The 21950-nt window shown below is 38.9% G+C and overlaps 1 protein-coding gene across 1 annotated transcript in view; it reads left to right on the forward strand.

The window, feature by feature from the left end:
- Positions 1-9646: 9646 nt before the first annotated feature.
- Positions 9647-21950, forward strand: part of HEPHL1 (hephaestin like 1) — a 97384-nt gene continuing 85080 nt past the window's right edge. The window contains 1 exon segment of the mRNA XM_021000746.1: positions 9647-9848. Within this exon segment, the coding sequence (XP_020856405.1) occupies positions 9679-9848 (170 nt within the window). The 5' untranslated portion in view covers positions 9647-9678.

A 21950-nucleotide genomic window follows, 5' to 3' on the forward strand; every position in this document is an offset into this window, starting at 1 on the left:
ATTTTTTTGGTTGTGTGGTTGTTCTTGCCTTTTACATTGCTGTAATTATTGTATATTTTGTTTTCGTGACTGTGCTTACTTCCCTCTGCATCAGTTCATGTAGATCTTTCCATGCCTCTCTGAATTAATTACATTCACTGTTTCTTATAGCATAGCAACATTCCATGATACGCATATGCCATAAGTTGTTTAGCTATTCTCCAATTGATGGACATCTACTTTGTTTCGAATTCTTTACTCACAAAAAGTAATGGTATATACATATTTTAGTGTTTAGTGTATATGAGGACTGTCTTCTTATAAATGGCCTTCTTGGGGTAAAAGCCCAGTAATGGAATCTCAGGGTCAAAGGGTATGTACATTTTAGTCCCTTTGTTTTTATAATCACAAATTGCTTTCCAAAATGATTATACCTATTCATGGCTCCTCAAACAACGCATCAGTGTGCCTAGCTTCCCACAACTCCTCCAGCACTGACTATTTTCAGCTTTTGTCATCTTTGCCCAATATGCAGAGTGTGGGGTGAGACCTCAGGGTTGTTTTGGTTTGGGTTTCTCTTATTATTAGTGATTTAGAGCATACTTTCATGTAGTTGTGAACACTTTTCAATTCTTTAGAGAATTATTTTGTTCAGATTCTTTGACCATTGATCTATTGGGCAATGAGCTTTCTCAGTGGCTTGAGTACTGGGTTTGGAATCTGAAAAAGACTGATTTTCATGAGTTCAGATCCATCCTCAGACACTAACTAGCTGTGTGACTCTGGGCAAGTCACTTAAAACTCTGTTTGCCTCAGTTCTGCAAAATGAACTGGAGAAGTAAATGGCAAACCACTCCAGTATCTTTGTCAAGAGAATTCCAAAATAGAGTAGTAAAGAGTCGGGCATGACTAAAATGAATGAACAACACAACATTAGTTTCATATATACACAGACATATATATTATATATATGTATATAATATACATACATGTCTTGGATATTTGTATATCTTGGATCAGAGAAATCTGATACAAAGATTTTTTTCCCATTCAAACTTTCCCTTCCTGTCCCATGTGTATTGATTTTGTTTGTGCAGAAGCTTTTCAGTTTCATGTCATTTAAGTTGTCTTTTTTTGTCTTTCATAATTTCCTTTATCTCTTGTTTGGTTAAGAATACATCTCCTACCTATAGCTGTGAGAATTATATGATCTGCCTCCCTCTAACTTTTTAATAGCATGAGCTTTGATATTTAGCCATATATCAGGTTAGAAGGTATTGTGGAATGTGCTATGTGTTGGTTTAAGCTTAATTTCTTCCAGACTGCTTTCCAGTTTTCCCAGCAGCTTAAAAAAACAGAGAGGGTTTTTCTCCTAAGTAATTAATATCTTCCACTTCATTGGTCTCTGGGTTATTTAGTTCACTTTTTCCTGATTCTCCTTTTTTTAGTTTGTCTCAGTTACTCCTTTATTTTTTAAAATAATACCAGGTGGTTTTGATGACTGTTGCTTTATAGTATAGTTTGAAATCTGGAATTTCTTTGTCTCTATTTCTTTTTATCATTTACCTTGATATTCTAGATCTTTTGTTTCCCCTAATGAGTTCTGTTATTATTTTATTAAGTTCTATGAAGTATCCTTTTGACAATTTGATTGACATGGCATAAAGGTATACATCAACTTTGGCAGTATTGCCTTTTTTATTTATTGGCATGACCCAGTCATGAGCTCTAAATATTCCCCCAGCTATTTAGTTGTTTATTTCTTTTAGGAGCACTTTGTAATTGAATTTATTCAACACTTCTATGCACTTGGGTAGATTGATCCCCAGATACTCTATGTAATCTGTGGTTATTTGAACAGGGATTTCCCTTTCTATTATATATAGTTACAAAAATTTTTTAAAAGTTCACATTCCCTAGTTTAATAATGTTTTCTTAGATCTCTCCTCGAGGCTCATAGGAGTTAAGTTACTTGCCCTTGGTTGCATAGCTAATAAATATAATATGCTAGATTTTAACCCACGTCTTCCTAACTCAAAGTGCAGCACTTCATATTCTGTATTCCTTTGCTTCCCTGTAAATGAATAGCTTTCAATTAATTTGGAATAGCTTAAAGACCATCCAACTTTGGTCAGCAATCTTAACTTTTCTAGTTGTCAGTTTCTCACTTGGAAATGGACTCCAAATACTCCTGAAGAAAAGGTCAATGGTTTAGCTAAACTTTGTGTCCACACTGGTATGCTGATAAACGTTTAACAACCAGCTTTTGCAGGGGTGGAGTGAAGAGTACTCCTGGCACAATTTTAAGCTTAATCTGCATTATTAACTTTTTATTCATCACTTTCTTAAGTCTAGGCAACTAACCAAACAATAAATCAAGCCATGATTTATAGCATTTACCAATTTCCAAGGTATAAATACTCTGAAAGTTTAAGAATATGCTCTCCTAGAAGTTGGCTCCAGCACATCCCTATTTCTAATCCAGAACCTAGAACAGTGCTATGGTGTGGTAGGTACTTAATACATATTTTTTTTTTTGGCTAGGCAATGGGATTAAGTGACTTGCCCAGGGTCACACAGCTAGTAAGTGTTATGTGTTTGAGGCTGGATTCGAACTCAGGTCATCCTGAATCCAGGGCCGGTGCTCTATCCACTGTGCCACCTAGCTGCCCCTTATAAGACTGTTGTCTTTTTTTTTTAAGGCAACTGGGGCTAATTGACTTGCCCAGGGTCACACAGCTAGTGTCAAGTGTTTGGTCTGAGGCCGGATTTGAACTCAGGTCCTCCTGACTTCAGGGCCAGTGCTCTATCCACTGTGCCACCCAGCTGCCCCATACTTGTTGAATGAGTGGATCAGTACATGAGAAGACACCAAAGTAGCTTGAATGAATGTTCCCAGAGAATAGTGATTAATAGATCAATGTCCACCCAGACTGGAAGGCTGTGTCTATAGAGTACTCCAGTGTTATTTTCTCAGTGTTGTACTAGTGAACACTTTATTAGTGATTTAGTTAAAGGTATAGCTGGCATATTTATCAAATTTGCAACTGTTACAAAGCTGAGAGAGATAGTTGACCACAGATTATGATGATGGGATCCCAAAAGATCCAGACAGTATAGAAGTATGGTTATAACATAATAAAACAAAAATTAATAAGGATAAGTGGAGAGACATAGTGGATAGAGTGCTGGGCTTGAAGTCAGGAAGAACTGGGTTTGAATCCAGCCTCAGATACTTACTAGTTGTGCGGTTCTGGGCAAATTATTTAACCTCTCTGACTGTTTTTTCATCTTCAAAATGAAGTGTTTGTACTTGGTGACCTCTAAAGTCCCTTCCAGCTCTAAATAAGTTATCTTATGAAAAAAATATTTTATGTCTAAATTTTAAAAAAATAGTACTGAATAAGAAAAGCATGGTTAGACAACAGAGCCTGTGAAAAAATTAGGGGGCTTTTACTGGCAGAGAATAAGGAAGAGCACCAAGAATGATGTGCTGTTTTTTTTGCCATGATCAGACTGCACTTAAGAGTCTATGTGTTCAGTATGTGTGTTCAGAAGAGTATGTGATGGGCAGTACAGTTAAGAAAGTTAGGAAGGGTCTAGGTTATGAAGAGCTTTGAAAGCTAAATGTTGACAAACTAGATGAAATAGAAGAATACATGGATAATGAGAGGTGTGGAGACTATGCCATACAAAGAATGACTGAAATATCTGAAAGGTCATCATGAGGTGTAATGGATGGATTCAAAGAATATATGAACAAGAAAAAAAGATGGACGAGTCCTACAGCAAGAGTAAGGATTAAATTGACTGCCCCCATGAGCTACTTATGACAAGATAATGTTGGGGAGGGCCCCTTGTATGATGAGTGGACCTACTATGGTGAACATAGAGCTATTTGAACTGGGGCTGGAAAAACACAGGATTGTTGGAGAGGGGATTCTTGAATTGGATAGAAATACGGAGTCAACGACCTCTGGAGTCCTTTCCAACTCTAAAATTTTATGCCTTGCCCTCTTCCTGCCCTTCCACTTTTTTTGTCCCTTGTCCCCACTATCAAAAGTTGCTCTCAGAGGCAACAGATTCATTCACATTGAGGTCCAATTCAAAGAACCATCACCATTCAAGTTCTGATGCTACTCCTTATTATAGCATGGATGCGTCTTTGGGTTACCAAAGGTTCTGCCAGTAATACATAAGCTCTGGAAGGTTTTTCCTAGCTGGAAAGGCTTGAAGTATAGGTCCACAAGTATAGATCCATCCACAAGAACTAGTCTAGCCAAGTTTGGAGAGAATCAGTTTTGGGGTTGGATTCAGGGAGATGAATTTTTCAGCATTGACAATTCTATAAGACCATAAACTAAGTAATGGAGGGACTGTGATGCCCCATGGAGAAACATCAGTGGAGGAAACATTCACCCCAATGTAAGAATGTACCTTTGAAATACTGCACTGTAAGTAAGGTCAGTCAGTCAACAAACTTCTATTAAGCTCTTATAATGGATTGTAGCACATGTGGTGGGCAGTAAAGTATAAAACGACTGGAAAGGTAGAAAGGGGCCAATTTGTGAAAGGCTTTAAAAGCCAATGAAGAGATTATAAAGAATTGAAAAGGTGAATACCAAAATATATCTCTATCTTGACTAAGACATTCTCAAGACTAGGAATGAAACATTAATTATGGAATTTTAGGCATCCCTGAACAGGTAGGGGAGGATTTTTTTTGATCAGAGGGATCTTAGTGCTTATGAAGCCAAATAACATAGGTGGCTCCTTGTCCTAACACTGTCTGTATATTTAAGTACTACATTCCTAAGAGGAATTCTTACCTAGAAAGTTCTTTGTGGCTATATTGCAGTGATGTTTGGAGGTCATGGGTCTCCTGGGAACCCCTGTGTCAGGGAGGTCCCATAGACTGCAGGTCCCAACCTAAAGCCAGCCCCCTCTTTGCTGACACGAATTAACTTCCTGAAAACACACCCTGTAATTTGCTGCCAGTTAATAGCATCTCTGATGCTGTATAACAGGGCTTCCTGTAGTTCTTTTCTCCACAGGTAGGACTTTTAGGAAGCACTGGGATCGATAATTTGGCACTGTCCCAGAAAACCAGGAACCCCTCCCTTCCTAGGTTGTCCCATCCAGTTTTTCCACACTCCCTGGGGTGCTAGGTCATTGGAGGTTTCAGTAAAGCCAGCACAGGTGAGCCGTTACTGAGGGAGGAGAATCAGGATAAATGACAAAAGGAGATGAGGAAAAAGATGAAGACTCAGCATCATTAGATAACAATAATAGCTAGTATTTATACAGTGCTTTCAAGTTGGCAGAGCATTTTACAAATATTATCTCCTTTGATCCTCACAATAACCCTGTAAGGTAGGTGGTTTTATTCTTTTCATTTTATAGATGAGGAAACTGGGGGAGGGAGAGTTAAGTGACTTGCCCAGGGTCGCATAGCTAGCTGAGTGTCTGAAGCAAGATTTGGATTCAAGCCTCCTAACTCCAAATCCCTTTCTCTATCTATTGCATCACTTAGAGGAAGAGGTAAAGGACCGACCTGGACTTCTGGTCTTATGTAACATTGTGTCATAAGAAGATTCCTGGATTTAGAGGCATGAAATTTGGACTCAAATCTTGGCTTTGATACTTACTAGCCATGTAACTGTAGGAGTCACTTAATTTCCTTGATCCAATATTTACACCAACGAACAAAATCCATTCCACTGAAAAGTTTTGTGGCCTCACTGAGGTTTTATGCATCTCAGGACATTAACAACAAGAAAAAAGATAGTAATAACTCCTTTCTGCAATGTAGACCAAGTCCCTGTACAACAACATAACCTATAACAACTCATTCCAGCTGAGGATCCAGATTAGGGAAGAATTTTTAAAACATCACAGGATGCTTGGTTTCATCCTTTAAAATTTTTTTTTTGATTTTTAGGTAATTGGGGTTAAGTGACTTGCCCAGGGTCACACAGCTAGTCCTCTGACTTCAGGGCCAGTGCTCTATCCACTGCACCACCTAGCTGCCCTGGTTTCATTCTTTAGACTCCTAGGATCCTAGATCTTGAAGTGTAAGGAACCTCACAGGTCATCTAGTTGAACCCTCTTACTTTACAGATGAGAAAACTGAGTAATAAGCTTGGTGCTGACTCTTTTGCCCCGTCACTAAACTGAGTTCTTTGTTACTAATGAACATAATTGCATTAATCACTTCTTCTAAAATGGCTCTTTTTCTATTGACTTGCTCCTATTATGACATGTTTCTGATTATGAAACCTTGGTTCAGTGATATTTCCTCCAAGGCTTTTCATTACAGGAAATTCAACATTTTGGAAGAAGAGATGAGAAAGGAACAAGAATTTATTAAGCATCTACTATGCATCAGGCACTATGCTAATTGCTTTACAACGATTACCTCATTTGATCCTCATAACAATCCTGTGATGTAGGTGCTGTTATTATTCTCATTTTACAATTGAGGAAACTGAGGCAGGCAGAGGTTAAGTGACTTGCCCAGGGTCACCCAACTAGTAAGTGTCAGAGGCTAGATTTGAACTCAGGTCTCCCTGACTCCAGATGTAAGTCCCTATCCCCTGAATCATCTAACTGCCATAAAAAGGTTAAAACTTTTTCATGTTTCTTGATTTGGGATGAGATAGGGTGGTAGTGGTTTGTATCTTTTCTTCCTCACGCTAGAAATAAGGTGTTTGAATAGTGCATATGATAAATACTAAGTTAAACATCACTTACTTCTCTAGAGAATAAACAGATTTATATTTTTTAGAATCCACCTAGGATTTTTTTTCAGAGGAATTCCCTCGAATCAGCTTCCTTTGAAAGATATATTAAAAGAGAGTGCCAGCCTACCAACTCTTTTCTCTCTTGTGCAGAAGCTGCTATTCAGGCCCACTCCATGCAAACTTTCCACACTCTTAGTTAATGACCAATGTAGTGATCTGGGGGCTGCATTATTGTGCCTGGCACATCTGTGTCCTAGAAAGCTAAAGCCAAAAGGTTCCTTGGGACTACCTGGTCCAATGTTCTCATTGTTCTTAGCATCTCTACCCTCCCATTATCTTCTCTTACCAGATGCCTTGCCACCAGGATCAGAGACAATGCCCTGGAGAACTTAACCCTTTAATCTCCAGAATTTCCAGCTTGAAGCCCTTAGGTCCTAACTAATGAATGCTTCATGTGTGCCTACTATAGTAGCATGGCTACTCTGGCCATATTTCACTTGTCTGTTCTGCATCTTATCAAAAGCTACCTTGCCACTGTATTCATATACTCTTTGTGGCCTCCCCCCTTTCCCCTTCCAATTCTATGGCCATAATTAAGCCCATATTCCACTGCTATCAGGAAGAGTGTGTCAATCTGCTCCCTTATCCTCCATTCTTCATCCCTGTGACTTTTTCCAAACAAAATATCCCTCCCTAGTCACCATTCCCCTCTGTTGTTTTCCCTGTTAGAACATAAGCCTCTTGAGGGCAGAAATGGTCTTCATTTTGTTTTTTGTCTCTAATTCTTAGAGAAGGAGATGGCAAATCACTGCAGTATTTTTGCCAAGAAAACTCTGTATGAGGTCATGAGGAGTTGAACATGACTGAACAGCAACAGTTCTCAGCACAGTGCTCAACACAAAGTAAGTACATTCTTTTTCATGCAATTATTCATTTTAATATGATTTAATATTTAATATCAATGTCATAATTTTACAGATATGAGTGGAAAGCAAGGCATCAAGCATTAATTTTGTCAATTTAATTAAGATATTAACCCAAAGCCTTTGTGCTCCAGTGCAGAATCTGTCACCTGAAGAAAAAGCCTACTTAAATCTGATGAGTGGCATCAGGGCAGGGCATGTAGGGAACAGGGGTGACAAGCCTGTGGAATTGGTTGTAGAGACTGAAAGAAGCAAATTACTTCTATCATCCCAGAAGGCACACCTTCTCAGAGTTTTTCCTTAAGTTTTCACATACTATTGAGGTGTGGAGACAACAAATACATTGCTATCACATCTAGCTCAAGTTTCTCATTTTACAAATGAGGAAACTGAGGTCCAATGAGATTAATTGATTTGCCCAAGGTCACCTAGGTAACAAACCTGGGATTCAAAACCAGGTTATGGAATCATAGCTTTAGAGCTGGAAGAGATCTTAGAGGTCATCTAATTCAAACTTCTTATTTTTCAGATGAGGAAATTGAAGCCTAGCGAGATTGAGTGATTTGCCCAAGACCCCATAGGTAGCAAAGGATTCTTAATGCTGTACTCCTTCCATCATACCATACTGCTTATCAAATTGCACTGGAGACATGCAGAAAAAATGGATGGATTACATAGGATGGGAATGGAACCTGTCATGAGCTAAAGTTGAGTTAATTGTGTGCTTCCATCAATGAAGCCAACCTGTCTGGAAGATGATGGAATGTTACTGTTATGAAATTCATGTACAGTTAAGGACTAGAAGCATTATTCCATAAGCCAGAGTCAGGATCTGAGATATGGGCTGTGAAAAAGAATAGAATAGAGGTAGAAAATGATGTTTGGAAGAGAAGCAGGAACAGATTTGGGATAAAGAACAGTTCAAGAGTATACAAGGAGACATACTCTAGGGTTAAGATATAGGGGCTGGATACTAATATAAACAATAGGGATGCAAGTTTGACAACTCATTTACTCAATTTGCTGCACTCAGCATTCTGTAGGGTGTGGGTGTTTTAATGTTTGACCCAGTGCAGGCAACCCCACCCTCCTAGGGCTTCCTTTTAACTGAAGTAGCTGGACAGCTCCCACCACTATAACTCCCATTATTCTCCATGACTACAGTGGACTCCAAGTAGACATGGGTTTTAAAAGTTATGTTCAAGAAGCAAAGGCCTAGGTCTGATTACTATATCCATATGTCTAAAATGTTCTTTTCCAATGTATAACCCTCTCATTCATCTTGGGAAATGCAGTTCATTTTAGTTGGGATAACATACTGCCACCCTTGAAGAAAGAAGCCATCTCCCAATCTTGGGCTAAGCTGGGCAGTCAGATTCCTTTTTGGCAATGGTGGGATTTCACAAAGAGAATTTAGGGGATATGGGCAGTGTATAAAGGGAGAATTAGTGAGGTTATATAGCCAGGTTGCATATTTTATGATATGAGTGATCTTTTCATGTTTCTCAATAAAACAAGTCGGACATGGCAGAGAGCTGTTACATCATCCTTCTTCTGTCCCTCTCTCAATGCAAGATTGTTACCTATGAGTTCATGATATTTCCTTGTACCCTATTCAGGTTAACTTGGTTTTCAGATTTTAATAAGTGACTAAAATAGGTGTGGAGGAAAAAAAAAGAGGAAGAAGGAAAAAAAACCCTTAAGCACCTAAGGGGTCAAATTGTTCAATTATCATTCCTGGTTAAAAAAAAAACACATATGAATAATGGGCACCCAAACTTAAAAACATACCTGGGCAGCAAATAAGCCAGTTGCACATTTTCTGGAAGGCTGGAAAATCTCTTGTCACTATAGTAACTCCGTCATTGGACGTGCTCCACTTCAACAAGCTTTCAAACTCCGTCCCAACCCCAAACTAAAAATAGGAGGAGCCATACTTCATCCACTCCTTACTTATAACTAGTTCTGGGTGAGGGGGAGGGACAGGGCAAGGCTCTCTGCTGAGCACACTGCTGCCTGAGTTACATTCACCAATGCCTCCAGAGCAGCTCACTGGCTGCATCCTTTTCCTCACATTGCTTCATCTGTCTGGGCTGGTTGAAGCAGTCACAAGGACATACTATATTGGGATTGTGGAAGAACTCTGGGATTATGTACCCCAAGGGAAGAATGTTATTACAGGAAAAAGTTTCTCAGAAGACAAGTGAGTAAATCTGGAACTCTAGAATAGATACCCAGAGTTGTAGCTTTTTTTGTTTGTTTGTTTTTACTTTTATGTTCCCTGGTTGGGAGGTTTTACATTTCTGAAATTACAGAAGCAGCTAGCTAGAGCATGTGTCAATTTAGCTAAGATGGAAAGGGGGATTTGCTTTTGTTGAATGACAATAAAAGGCATAATTTGGGAGGGATGGTGTGTGTTCAAAGTTCCCAGTGGAAAATGAGCTTATGGATTTCATTCTGAGAAGAGGCAGGTGGCTAACCAGGTGTCATCCCTAATAGCAATTCATATTCTAAAAAGAGGTTCAAAAAAGCAGTGACAACAACAAACTTCACCATGTCCCTACCCACCCTGGTCTTGTTGGTAGTAGCCTAGGTTTGCTTTGTCGGAAAATGTTGTATATACCTTAAGGTGAAAAGTTATGGATTTTTGGATTTTGATAAATTTTCCCAAAGGCAAAATACATCCTCCACTTTGGATATTTGTTTACTTGTTTCCAGATGCTTTGGGGTTTTTTTTTTCTTTTACAATGAAAAGGAACTAAGAGTGTCCTCCAGGCAGCAGTAATCTCTTTCAAAAACTTTTTAAGTGAAGAATAAGAGAATGGTAGATTCATTTATCTTAATTTTAGATCAACTTAGGAGTTCACAGGGTTTGTTAGATCCTATAGAGTGCCTGAGACATTAAAAAGAGTCAACCAATAATTACATTAAATTAGATTCATTGTTTTCTTCTTCTCTTTCATCAGTGGTAGGAGGAGGATTGTTCCTCTTCTCACTCCTTCCTGGAGTAGGGCAGTATGGCGAAAGCCCACAGCACAGGTCTATATGCTAATGTGAAATTTTTAGGCTTTTTAGGTGAGTCGGTGTGGTGTGGTGGAAGGAGGACTTGACTGATTCAGAAGACTGAGATTTGAGTAAAGTCTCTGGCATTTAATACCTGGGCAACCATGGGCACACCACCATGATCCACAATTTCCTCATCTATGTAATAGGAATAATACTGCTTGAACTACCCATCCAACTGTTCCCTCTTACTACTTGTATGACATTGGGCTAGTCATAACCCAGATGTGCCAAACACACGCACACACACACACACACATGCTTGCACACATGTGTATGCCCCTACAGGCTTTATACTTTAGAGTGTGTCCTGAATCTTATTAAAATGTAGTTGGAAGATATTTAACAAAATAAACAAAAATATAGTAGAACATAAATAAGGTTAATATGTGGTTTTCTAAGTCAATATGCGGCAGCAGGAATCATTATGTTCCATTTAGTGGCCTCATTTCTATTTGAGTTTGATAATACCGACTTAATCTCTCTGGGCCTTAGTCTTTTCATCTATAAAAATGAGGATACCACCAGACAATCTGTGAGGTCCCTAGATTTATGATCCTATGAGGTTGTTGTGAAGAAAGGGTTTTGTAAACCGTGAAGAGTTATGCACATGTGAGTTGTTGCTGTGGTTTTATGGACCTTTATTTCTTAATTTACTTTGTGGAGAGAAGAGGGAGACAACAGATATACAAAAACCTAAGAATATTTCTTGTCAGACTCCTTCCTTCTCTCCCCTCTTCTCCTACCACCTCATTCAGTCTCTAATTCTGATCCAACTAATTTCTATGGTTCCCCTTTATGTCTTGCCTCTTGATACCCCAAGGGTTAAACACCTAAGATTTCTCCCTTCTCTTCCTATTCACCATATGCATCTCTCCTTGACTCCAGAAGCTTTAGTGTTTGCTTTCATTTTCATTGCTTTCATTTTTTCCTCTGAAGACTTGAGGGCAAGCCAGCAAAATCTGAAGAAATAGTAGCATTGGAGATGGTAGTGGTGGTTGTGGTGGGGAACAAAGAGAAAAGATCCAATTGGCTTACTGTATTTGGCATTTCAGGTCCCTAAAATCAATCAATCAATTAGAGGGCCATAGATTTAGAGTTAGAAAGAACCTTAAAGGCCAACAAGTCCAATCTCCTAATTTCAGAGATGAGGAAACTGAGGAACAAAGTGATGAAGTGACTTGCCCACGGTCATACAACTAGTAAGAGTCTGAAGCAAGATGTGACACAAGTAGGAGGTTCTTGACTCCAGGTCCCATGATCTATTTACTCCTCTATCAATCAGATCAGTCAACAAGCATTTATTAAGTGCATCCTATGTACCAGGCACTATGCTATGCACTGGGGATATAAAGGAAAAGAGAATAGCCTCTGCCTTCAACTCAAACACAAAGTGGGCACAGTCCAAATTTGCTTACTGAGAAAGGACTGTGCATCTACTGTTGAGGTTGCTGAGAAGGACTTCTCCATCAGCACCAGAGGACTTGTGTAGAAGCTGCCAAGAGCCAGATTTCTGATAGATACAAGGAGAAGCTTCCTAAAAATTAAAGTCTTTTAGGGGCAGCTAGGTGGTGCAGTGGATAGAGCACCGGCCCTGGATTCAGGAGGACCTGAGTTCAAATCTGGCCTCGACACATAACACTTACTGGCTGTGTGACCCTGGGCAAGTCACTTAACCCCATTGTCTAGACCAAAAAAAAAAAGAAAATTAAAGCCTTTTAAAGTGAAATGAACTACTTTTATTGAGAATGGGTTTTTCTTCACTGGAGGCCTTCAAATGGAGGCTGGATGAAAACTGGACAGGAATGTTGCAGATGGTATTTCTATTTGGCCACACAGGTTGGACAAGATGGTTTCTGAGCCTCTGTATTTCTTTGGGCCTCTGTATTTCTCTGTAATTAGAGCCAGGAGTTAGAACACAGAAATACAGAAATACCAGAAATACAACTGCAGACTAATTACAATGAAGACCTAAATCACCTTGAAAATATTTTCAAGGGCCCAAATACCCTTATAAATCCTCCTCCCAAGGAGAAATTGACAAGTAACATTGGTAGTCACCTGGTCAAACAGATGACTTGCCTCCTATTGATCTAAAGTCTAGGCTGCTGTTTCCCCAAAGTAGGCTCTCAAGAGCTTTTGTTAGGTTTTATTCTAACTCACACAAAAATCTTCACAATCAAACAGAAAGGGCTTTGGAAAAAATGTCATCAAAGTAAAGAAAAGAAACAAGAGGTGGGGTAAGAGGCAAGACAGAAAGGAGAACCGTAGAATTGGGTTGGATCAGAATTAGGAACTGAATGAGGTTGAACACCTGCACAATCACTCTGTAAGAGGAAGAGGATGGGCGCCAACCAACTTTGTCCTAAATCCGGACTCTCAGCAGAGATAAGGATATTGGGGGGAGAATTGGTACCCACTATTGGCTGATTCTCTGGGTGAGCAGTTGGTAGTCATAAAGTGTTGGGTGGGGCCTTGGGTCATTTGGGGGGCACTGAACCCTATTCTGAGGCAATGAGACATGCACCACATAGGTGATGTACTTTCCATCTTACATGAAGGACATGTAGTTTGGATGGGCTGCCCTGAGCAATGTACACCTTCACTTTCTTCCCTAGACTTCGTCATGAGCAGCAGAATGTGTTTGTGAAATAGTGGACGGGAATGATCAATACCCAAAGACAGGCAACTATGGAAAAATGTGAATGTATTGGATTTAGAGTCAGAGACTCTGGGTTTGAATCCTGGCCATGTTATTGACATTTATGACTTTGGGGAAGTCATTTAACTTCTCTTGGCCTCATATCCTCATTGAAAGAAGCAGTTGGATTAGAAGCTCACTGAGGTTGCCTCCATCTCCAGATTCTATGATTGTATGAGCATAGCACTAGGGTATTTAGGCTTGTGAAGGTCAATTATCTTGTATAGGGTCAGTCTGTGACTTGATCTGATGAACAACTGTGTTCTACATTCAACCAACTGGTCATTGTGCATTCCCACACAGGTTAGGACCTTGCACATAGTAGGTTCTTTTAAAATGTTCGATGAATTTGTTGAAGGACATTGACAAATAGGAAATCATCCATAGGAAGGAAACCAAGACAGTGAGGGCAATCCACCTCGATGGCACCATGCCCTATAAACAACACTGAGACTTTTAGCCTGGAAGAGAGAAGATGATTTAAGAATGACATTGTAGCAGTCTTTAATTAGCTGTCATGTAGAAAAGATAATAGATTCATTCTGTTTTGCTCCAGAGGATAGAACTGGGCACAACCAGATAGAAGTTGCAAAGAGATTGACTTATTTGGGCTCAACGCTAGGACTCTCTGAGAGAGACAGATATGGTCTTGGGAAAAGTATCCCGGACCATCAGACCTGAGGGTGACGTGACCAGGATTTGAATTCTGTAACTACTAACTAGCTGTATAATTTCATGGCAATCACCTCTCCTCTCCAGACCTCAGTTTTCTCAACTGTAAAATTAGGCACTTAGAATAGAGGATATCTAAGAACATTCCCAGCTCTATGTTTTATGATGGCAAAACTATTCAAAAGTGCAATGGGCTGCCTCCAGCATTAAAGAGTTCCCCTTCCGAAGAGATCTTTAAAAGGGAAGACTAGATGAACACTTGTCCAGTGTGTTGTAGTGGATCCCTTTCTGCTCAGAGATTCTGTGATTCTATCCAGAAATATGAAAACTGTGCAGTCAGGTTCATTGCTCCCTGTGATTAGTTCTAGCTTTCTGGTTTTCTCTCTTTTTTTTCTTCTAATTTAGTCATCTCATGATGATTAGAGGCACAGCACTTTGCACAGAAATGAAACAAATTTTTAATGTTTGTGGATTAAATAAATGAATCATGATTGGAAGAGGTATAAATTAAGGAATGAAAAACAGAACTCAATCTTAAGGAGACATAATCTATATGTGCAGACAATGTAGGGTAGTGGGAGAGTCACTGGATTGGGAGGAGAACTGGGTTCTATTTCTGACTTGGTCATTAATAGTTATGTGACCTTGGTCAAACAACTTAAACTTCTTGGTTCTCACTGCCTACTTAGTAACTAATATTGAACTCATTTTAAAAATAAAGGTATTGGATTAGATCATCTTTGAGGTCCCTAAAGTTTTACTGGAACGCTTTATTCCAGGAAGGCTTCTTTTAAGAAGTCAGTGAAATAAAAAAAAAACGAAACAAAAACGATTTGCTACTTATTTAATCATATGAACCAGAGTGGAAGACATCAAGGAATGAATTGGACAAAACACGAAAGATTTGAAATTTACCTCCATCTATCCAACTTCTGCCTTCAAGCCAACTCAAGTCAAGTCTAGGCTTTTCTACAAAGGCTTTCCAAACAATCCTAATCTATGCCAATCACTCCCCTTCCTAAATATTCATAGAATTGATGAGCCATATCCTACATTTTGGTGCTTGATTATATTCCAATTTTTCCCTAATCCTTTCAAGTAGGTCAGTTTTGCTTCCTCTACTAGACTGTAAGACCATTTGTATCAGAGACTACTTTAGCATCTTTGTAATCATTAGTAGGGAGCTTAGTAATCATTAAAATACTATAAATAGAATTGAAGAGTTAAAATTTTCTTGACCACAGACACAACCAAGTTGAGGGCAACTGGACTTCATTCTAGGTCATTTAAATTTAGAGGTTTTTAACAGCATTTCTACTCCTTGCCAGATAGAAAAATCTGTTCTTAATACCTAAGTAACAAGCACAATTAGTTAGGGCTTACTTCCCTTTTCCTTAATAGTGTGGTCTAATTTCAGGTGAATTCTTCATAGCAGTTTCTTCAACAGCTTCTTCCCAGAGTCTAATATCACTAAGCCCCCAGGAACTTATGTTCTGATGTCAGAGGTCTTTCTCTACCTCTCCGTGGGCTAAATTGAATTTTTCTTTTTAAAGATTTGAGAGGGGAAAAAAGAGAAAACTTTTCATGCTGCTTGTCACAAGAGCAAGACTTGCTAGGTATGTTTCTATTCTTGACAACAACAAGACTATAAATTAGGAGTCTTCAAATGGAATTAGAAGCAGAAAAAGTTTGGGAACCCAAAATGGCCAATGCCATGTGTATCTACTAACTCTTCAGTTCTGAGGATGAGATGGAAGATAAATGGTCAGAGTCATCACCTCTCCAGCAAAAGCACCATCTATTTATTAGGTGCCTACTCTGTGCAGAACTTCACGCTAGGTACTTGGGGAGATGCAAAGTTTATTTAAGACATGGTTCCTGCCTTCAAGAAGCATATAGTCTAGTAGGAGGATAAAACACAAAATAGCTATATAGTATGACATATTACATGATAAAGTGCTATGTGGGATCCAAACAGAAGCTTATTACTGACTGATCAGGAAGGTTTCTTAGAGGCAATGTCATTTGAATTGGATTTTAAAAAATGGATAAGAATTCAACAGGTGAAGACCAGGTGGAGGAGCTCAGGGGATAGCCCAAAGCACAGAGGTGGGAGCAGGGGCGTTTGTTTGATGTAGAAGCAGAAACAGACAATTGTCCATTATGGCTGGCTAATTGTACTTGAAGGAAGAGTCATTTGACAGAAGACTGGAAAAGTAGCTTGGCACCAGATTGTGAAGGGTCTTGAATGCCAAGATTTTTAAAAAAACTAAGACAGTTAAATTTAATACACTCCTCATTTATGTTAGTAACTTGGCTAGTGGCATGAAAACTAAAGTTGAAAATACAATTGAGACTATGTGACAATGTTTTTAGGAAAGTGCAACATTTAGGAGCTAGTGTCTTTTGAGAAAGATTCATACTAGGCTTCCATTCTGCGCCTCTTAGCTGGATTTAATTTGAACAAACGAGCTCCTTTGATTCATTTGGCAACTGTGCCAACATTTTAATCTACTTAAGCTAATCCTAGTTGGGCCAATAAAGTGTTTAATTAAAGCTTCTGAGTCTTGGATACTCCTCTTTTGAGTATCGAAGCCACAATCCTCACCCTAGGCCTGAATATCATGCTGGTTCAATAGAGGAGAATTCATTTCTGGTCAATGCCAAACTAATAAAAAATGATATAGGCAAAACAGCTCCTGGACCTTGATTGTGGTGGCAACTATATGGTGTCAATTGCCCTCATTCCAGGGTTTTAGGAGCTGGTAAAAAGAAAGCTTTGCTAACCACGTTATTGCTTCATGGAGTTGACCAAAAAACAAAACCTAATACTAGGGAGGGACTTGTATGTCTGCAAGGAGGACTGGGTCAAGGCAAGAAAGAGGCAGGGCTATTTGTCAAAGTTTTGAAGGCAAGAGGAAGATGCCACTTTGTTAGGACCAAGTCCTAGAAAAAGAATATCATTCACAATTTATTTACATTCTCACCTCCATCATCAAAAAAGTGTTTATTAAGTTCTTATACATAGATGTTGTTGTGTGCTGTGGATTCCCCTTCCCACCTTGTCTTTTTATTCTGCTATTTGTTTCCATCACTACTCCATCCCTCTCTTTTCCTTCCTTCTTTCTTTTTTTTTGATGAGGGAAAGGGACTTGCCTAGGGTCACACAGCTAGTAAGTGTCAAGTGTCTGAGGTTGCATTTGAACTCAGTCCTCTTGACTCCAAGGCCAGAGCTCTACCTACTGTGCCACCTAGTGCCCCAAATTTGTTTGCCCTTTTTTTTTTTTTGGTTAGGCAATTGGGGTTAAGTGACTTGCCCAGAGTCACACAGCTAGTCAGTGTTATGCATCCCTCCCTTTTCCATAATGCATGGTCATCTATCTCACCTCGATTTCCCTTCCTACTTAGCCCTCTCTCTTCCTCCTCCCACTTGGGTTGGTTTTAGGGAGCGGGAAAAGGAGAAGTCCATCATAATGGTCCTTGGGATGGGGAGGAGGTAACAAAGAAAACCAAAACAGATGAAGGAAGGGGAACAAAAATAGTCCTCATTGTTAGAGTGTCTTATAGTTTTGGTTCATGGCCTCATAGATTTAGCTGGAAGAAACCTTAGAGGCCAGCATGCCTGTCTCTATCATTATATAGGTGAGGAAAAGCCCAGAGAGGCCAAGTGATTTGCCCAACAATTTATAAAATGCTTTCCTTACAACTGTCTTATGGCAGTAATCAATGAACATGTTATTATCACCATTTTACAGATGAGGCAGAGATCTGAAATTCAGAGAGGCTTCATTTTATTGCCCACCATCAAACAGCTAGCTACTGTCAGAGATGGGCTTGAACTCATGTCTTCTGATTTCCCTACCCCTTGCTCTTTCTGATATGCTGTTCTGTTGCCAACTCTTCCTAGTCAACCAGTTCATTTGTCTGCAAAAGCACCACATACTAGGAATGGGCTGGAATCAGCTTCAGCTGTCTCAAGAGAGCTGACTGTTAAATTTTCCATATAGACATTCACAACCTTGCAATGAGCAAATGCTACAATTCAGGGCTTGCTTTATTGTTTATTGATTTAGACTCAAGAATGTGATGGATAAAATGTTAATAATACAGATTAAATTTTTAAGTGTATCATATATATGTTTTCTTTCTTCCTGAAATGTCAGCTTTTAAACATTTACCAGCACACCCACACTACAGACCCAACTGTCTCCAAACCCAAACTGGCATGATGCATTGGCTCAGGGCAGGTTACAGTTTTCACAGAAGGATTCCCGAGCCATAACCCTCCTCCTTTGAAGGCCCTTCCCCATAGTACCAGCACGAGAGGACCCACTTTGAGGAAAGGTTCATCTCTGTCCTCACACTTTCCCTTTCTCCCTCTGTGTTGAGCTACAACTTAGTGATTCATTTTGGAATTAACTTTTTCCATCTTAGAGAAGACTCTGAGGGAAATGAAGGAGTCTCAGGACGAGGGAGTACAAGAGGAAACGCATGGTTGAGAAGACTTTAAAATGATTAATTTAATTAAGTAGGGTGTGTAAGCTCTGCAGTTGGTTGTAGTGTGTAATCAAAATCTCCACCTCTTTTTTTTTAACCGGAGTTGAAGTAGTCCTGGTTCTTTTTCCTTCTTGTTGGGAAATAATAGTCTTCCTCAATTTCAGACAACTCTTAATTAAAGAGCTAAGCACAGTGCCTGACAAATAGTAGGAGCTTAGTAAATGCTTGTTCCCTAAGTAGCCTTAGTGAGCTCCTAACTACTCATAAAATTTCCCTCCTCCCTATCTGGAATCATTTTCTTCCTCTTCTCTGCTTAGATCAATCTTTCCCTCCCTTCAAAGCCCAGCTCAAGCCCTGAATTCCTCTGGGAAGTTTTCTCAAATTATCCCAGCCCACATTGATACTCCTCTGAATTCCTGCAGTATTTATTATGTTCTCTTTTAGTGGAATCATAAAATCATGCAATCATTTAAATCAATTGTAATCAATCAAAGATTGTAATCAATCTGGATTTAGAGTTAGAAAGGATCTCAGAAATCATCTCATTTTACATATGAGAAAACTCATAGGCCTAGAGAAGGCCTAGAGAAATTAAATGACTTATCCAAGGTCACATAGCTGGGATATGGTCTCAGGCCCCTCTGACTCCAAATTCATGTTTTTTCCAATGTGTCATGCAACCTTTTATGGGCACTTGTCCCATGCTACCTTATATTGTTATTGATCCCTTTGTTTACATGTTCAATCATCTCAACTAGATTGGAAGCTCCTAGAAAGAAAACAGACAAGACTTAGATCTCTGTGTCCTCCATGCCCAGTACATAGCAAGCATTTAATAAATGCTCAAGAGGCAGCTAGGTGGCACAGTGGATAGAGTGCCAGCCCTGAAGTCAGGAGGACCTGAGTTCAAATTGGCCTCAGACCAAACACTTGACACTTACTAGCTGTGTGACCCTGGGCAAGTCACTTAACCCCAATTGCCTAAAAAAAAAAAGATAAATGCTCAATATGATGGTGACGCTGCTGCTGACTGATTACAAAACACTAATAGGCTTCAAAGACCCAATTTGCTAGGCATGGATTTTTTACTCTAAGAACCATTTAGACCTTGACCTTGACATTCACCTGTTTTAAAAAAAAAACAACACAAAACTAATTTCCAAGGATTTTCAGCTACTTTCCTCAAGCAGTTTCCATGGAATTATTTGTTTGGTTTTTTTTTTAAACCCAACAACCATAACAAGGCTAATTTTGGCAAACAAGTTCTTTTTCCTGCTTAAAAGGTGTCTGTGCTGACATCACTGCCCCCAGGGCTTTGGTAGAATCTGAGAAGCTTCATCCTGTTTCAATCCTTGTCCTGTGTCATAGCAGCAGGTAAGGCAAGGAGGCCTGACTCAACTGGATTCCTTAGCAATAGGAAATGAGTTCCACGTAAGCTTCCATGCCAGTAGCTAGTGGTGGAATCTCTTGGGAGTAGTGGGGAGGGGCTCTTTTGCAGTTGCTCCCTGTGGTGTCTTCCTGGGGCTATGCTATAAACAATAAACTCACCCTTTCCTGGCATTCTAATTAATATTTCATTTGGGATTAATTCCTTTGGAGAGCTCCCTTGAAGTTACACCCTTATCATCTTGAAGGAACATACATGGTTTGCATTCTCCAAGATGAACAGGAGTTTGGCACTATTGCTTGGATGTTAGACATATGCTATGTATTTTATGCTTAGTTTGCTCATGTATTTATCACCTCTGAGTCTTTTGTTCTTTTTCTCTTCTTTGTCTGTGACTGTCTTGTCAGTTTGATCTATTACCAGTCATTTCAAATTTCTCATAATACAGAAATTGGACTAGACCCATAATTGAACAGAAAAGAAGTGAGCCAGCTCCAGAATTAAATCACAAGTCGGTGTCAGTGTGCTTCATTCCAATTCCCTCAATTAACCACTTGCTGTCCTAATCCTTTCAATTAACTCAGTTTCCTCAATGCAAAACCTAATCTGGATTCTAATTCTAGGATTTCTTAAGGTCAGAGACTCCCTTCTTTTTACCTAGAATGGGAAAGAACAAATGAAAAAATGGGTCAAGGACTGAGTTATACATGTTACCTCCTTCCCTTATAAGAATGTAAGCTTCCTGATCAGGGACTATCCCTGCTTTTCTATTTGTATCCCCAGCATTTAACACAATAGTTTCTTCATGGTAAGCTCATTACTTTTTTTTCTTCATTTCATTTCATTCATTCATTCATTTTCATTCATTTTTTCCAAGCATCTACATATGCAGTACAGTTCCAAGATGGATGAATAGAAGAAAATGGCAGAGCTTAGCTCAATCTTGTCATTAAATAAATGGAATACTAAGTAATTTTCCCCTCAGACAAGTAGCAAATGTGATCCAGATCCCCTTAGGGATGAAGATAAAAGACTTCAGATCTTAGCAGTAAGAAATTCCCTATGGGATGAACATAAAAGAGAAAGTGAAATCAGGGGTAGTTATTATAATTTCAGACAAGGCAACAACAAAAATAAACAAAAGAGATAAAAAAGAAAACTACATTTGGCTGAAAGGTAACATAGACAATGAACTGATTTCAATACTTGACACATGCAGCTAATGGCGTAGCTTTTAAATACTTAAAGGAAGAACTGAATGAATTACAAGGAGACTTAGACAATAAACTATAATAGAGGACCTCAATAAATCTAACCAAAAAGTAATCCAGAAAGAATTTAAGGATACAAACAGATTTTTTAAAAAATTAGATTATGATAGACCTTTGATTATTGAACGGAAATAGAAAGGAATATACATACTTCTCAAAGCTATAAGAGCTATAGCTCTTGTAGTATAATGACCATTAACGATTCCAGAGGACTGATAATGAAACATGTTGTCCATTTTCAGGGAGGTGATATTTGTAGTGTAGAATGACTTGTATACAATTTATGTACATGCATATATATACACACACGTATATATATGTATATATGATATATGTACACACATATATGTACATATGTATGTATGAATACATACAAATATATACATGCACATATATGGCTGTATAAAAATGTATATATACATATCTATGTCAATATGTGTGTGTATGTTATATGAGTGTGTGTGTGTGTGTGTGTGTCTGTGTATGTGTGCGCGCAGGAATTGACTTTGCTTGACTATGCATATTTTTTACTAGAAACTTGGGTTTTTCTTTTTTTTTTAACAGAGTAGGCAGTGGGAGAGAGAGAAAATAGAGTTCTGTTTTTTTTTTTACAAGTAGAGAGTTTGGGGGATGGTACAGATATGAAATGTGGCATGAACTTTCAGATGAGGTCACCATATTATTAATTTTTCTTAACTTTTACTTTGTTTCAAG

Source organism: Phascolarctos cinereus, unplaced genomic scaffold, assembly GCF_003287225.1.
Source record: "Phascolarctos cinereus isolate Bilbo 61053 unplaced genomic scaffold, phaCin_HiC Scaffold_726;HRSCAF=1367, whole genome shotgun sequence".
Taxonomy (NCBI): domain Eukaryota; kingdom Metazoa; phylum Chordata; class Mammalia; order Diprotodontia; family Phascolarctidae; genus Phascolarctos; species Phascolarctos cinereus.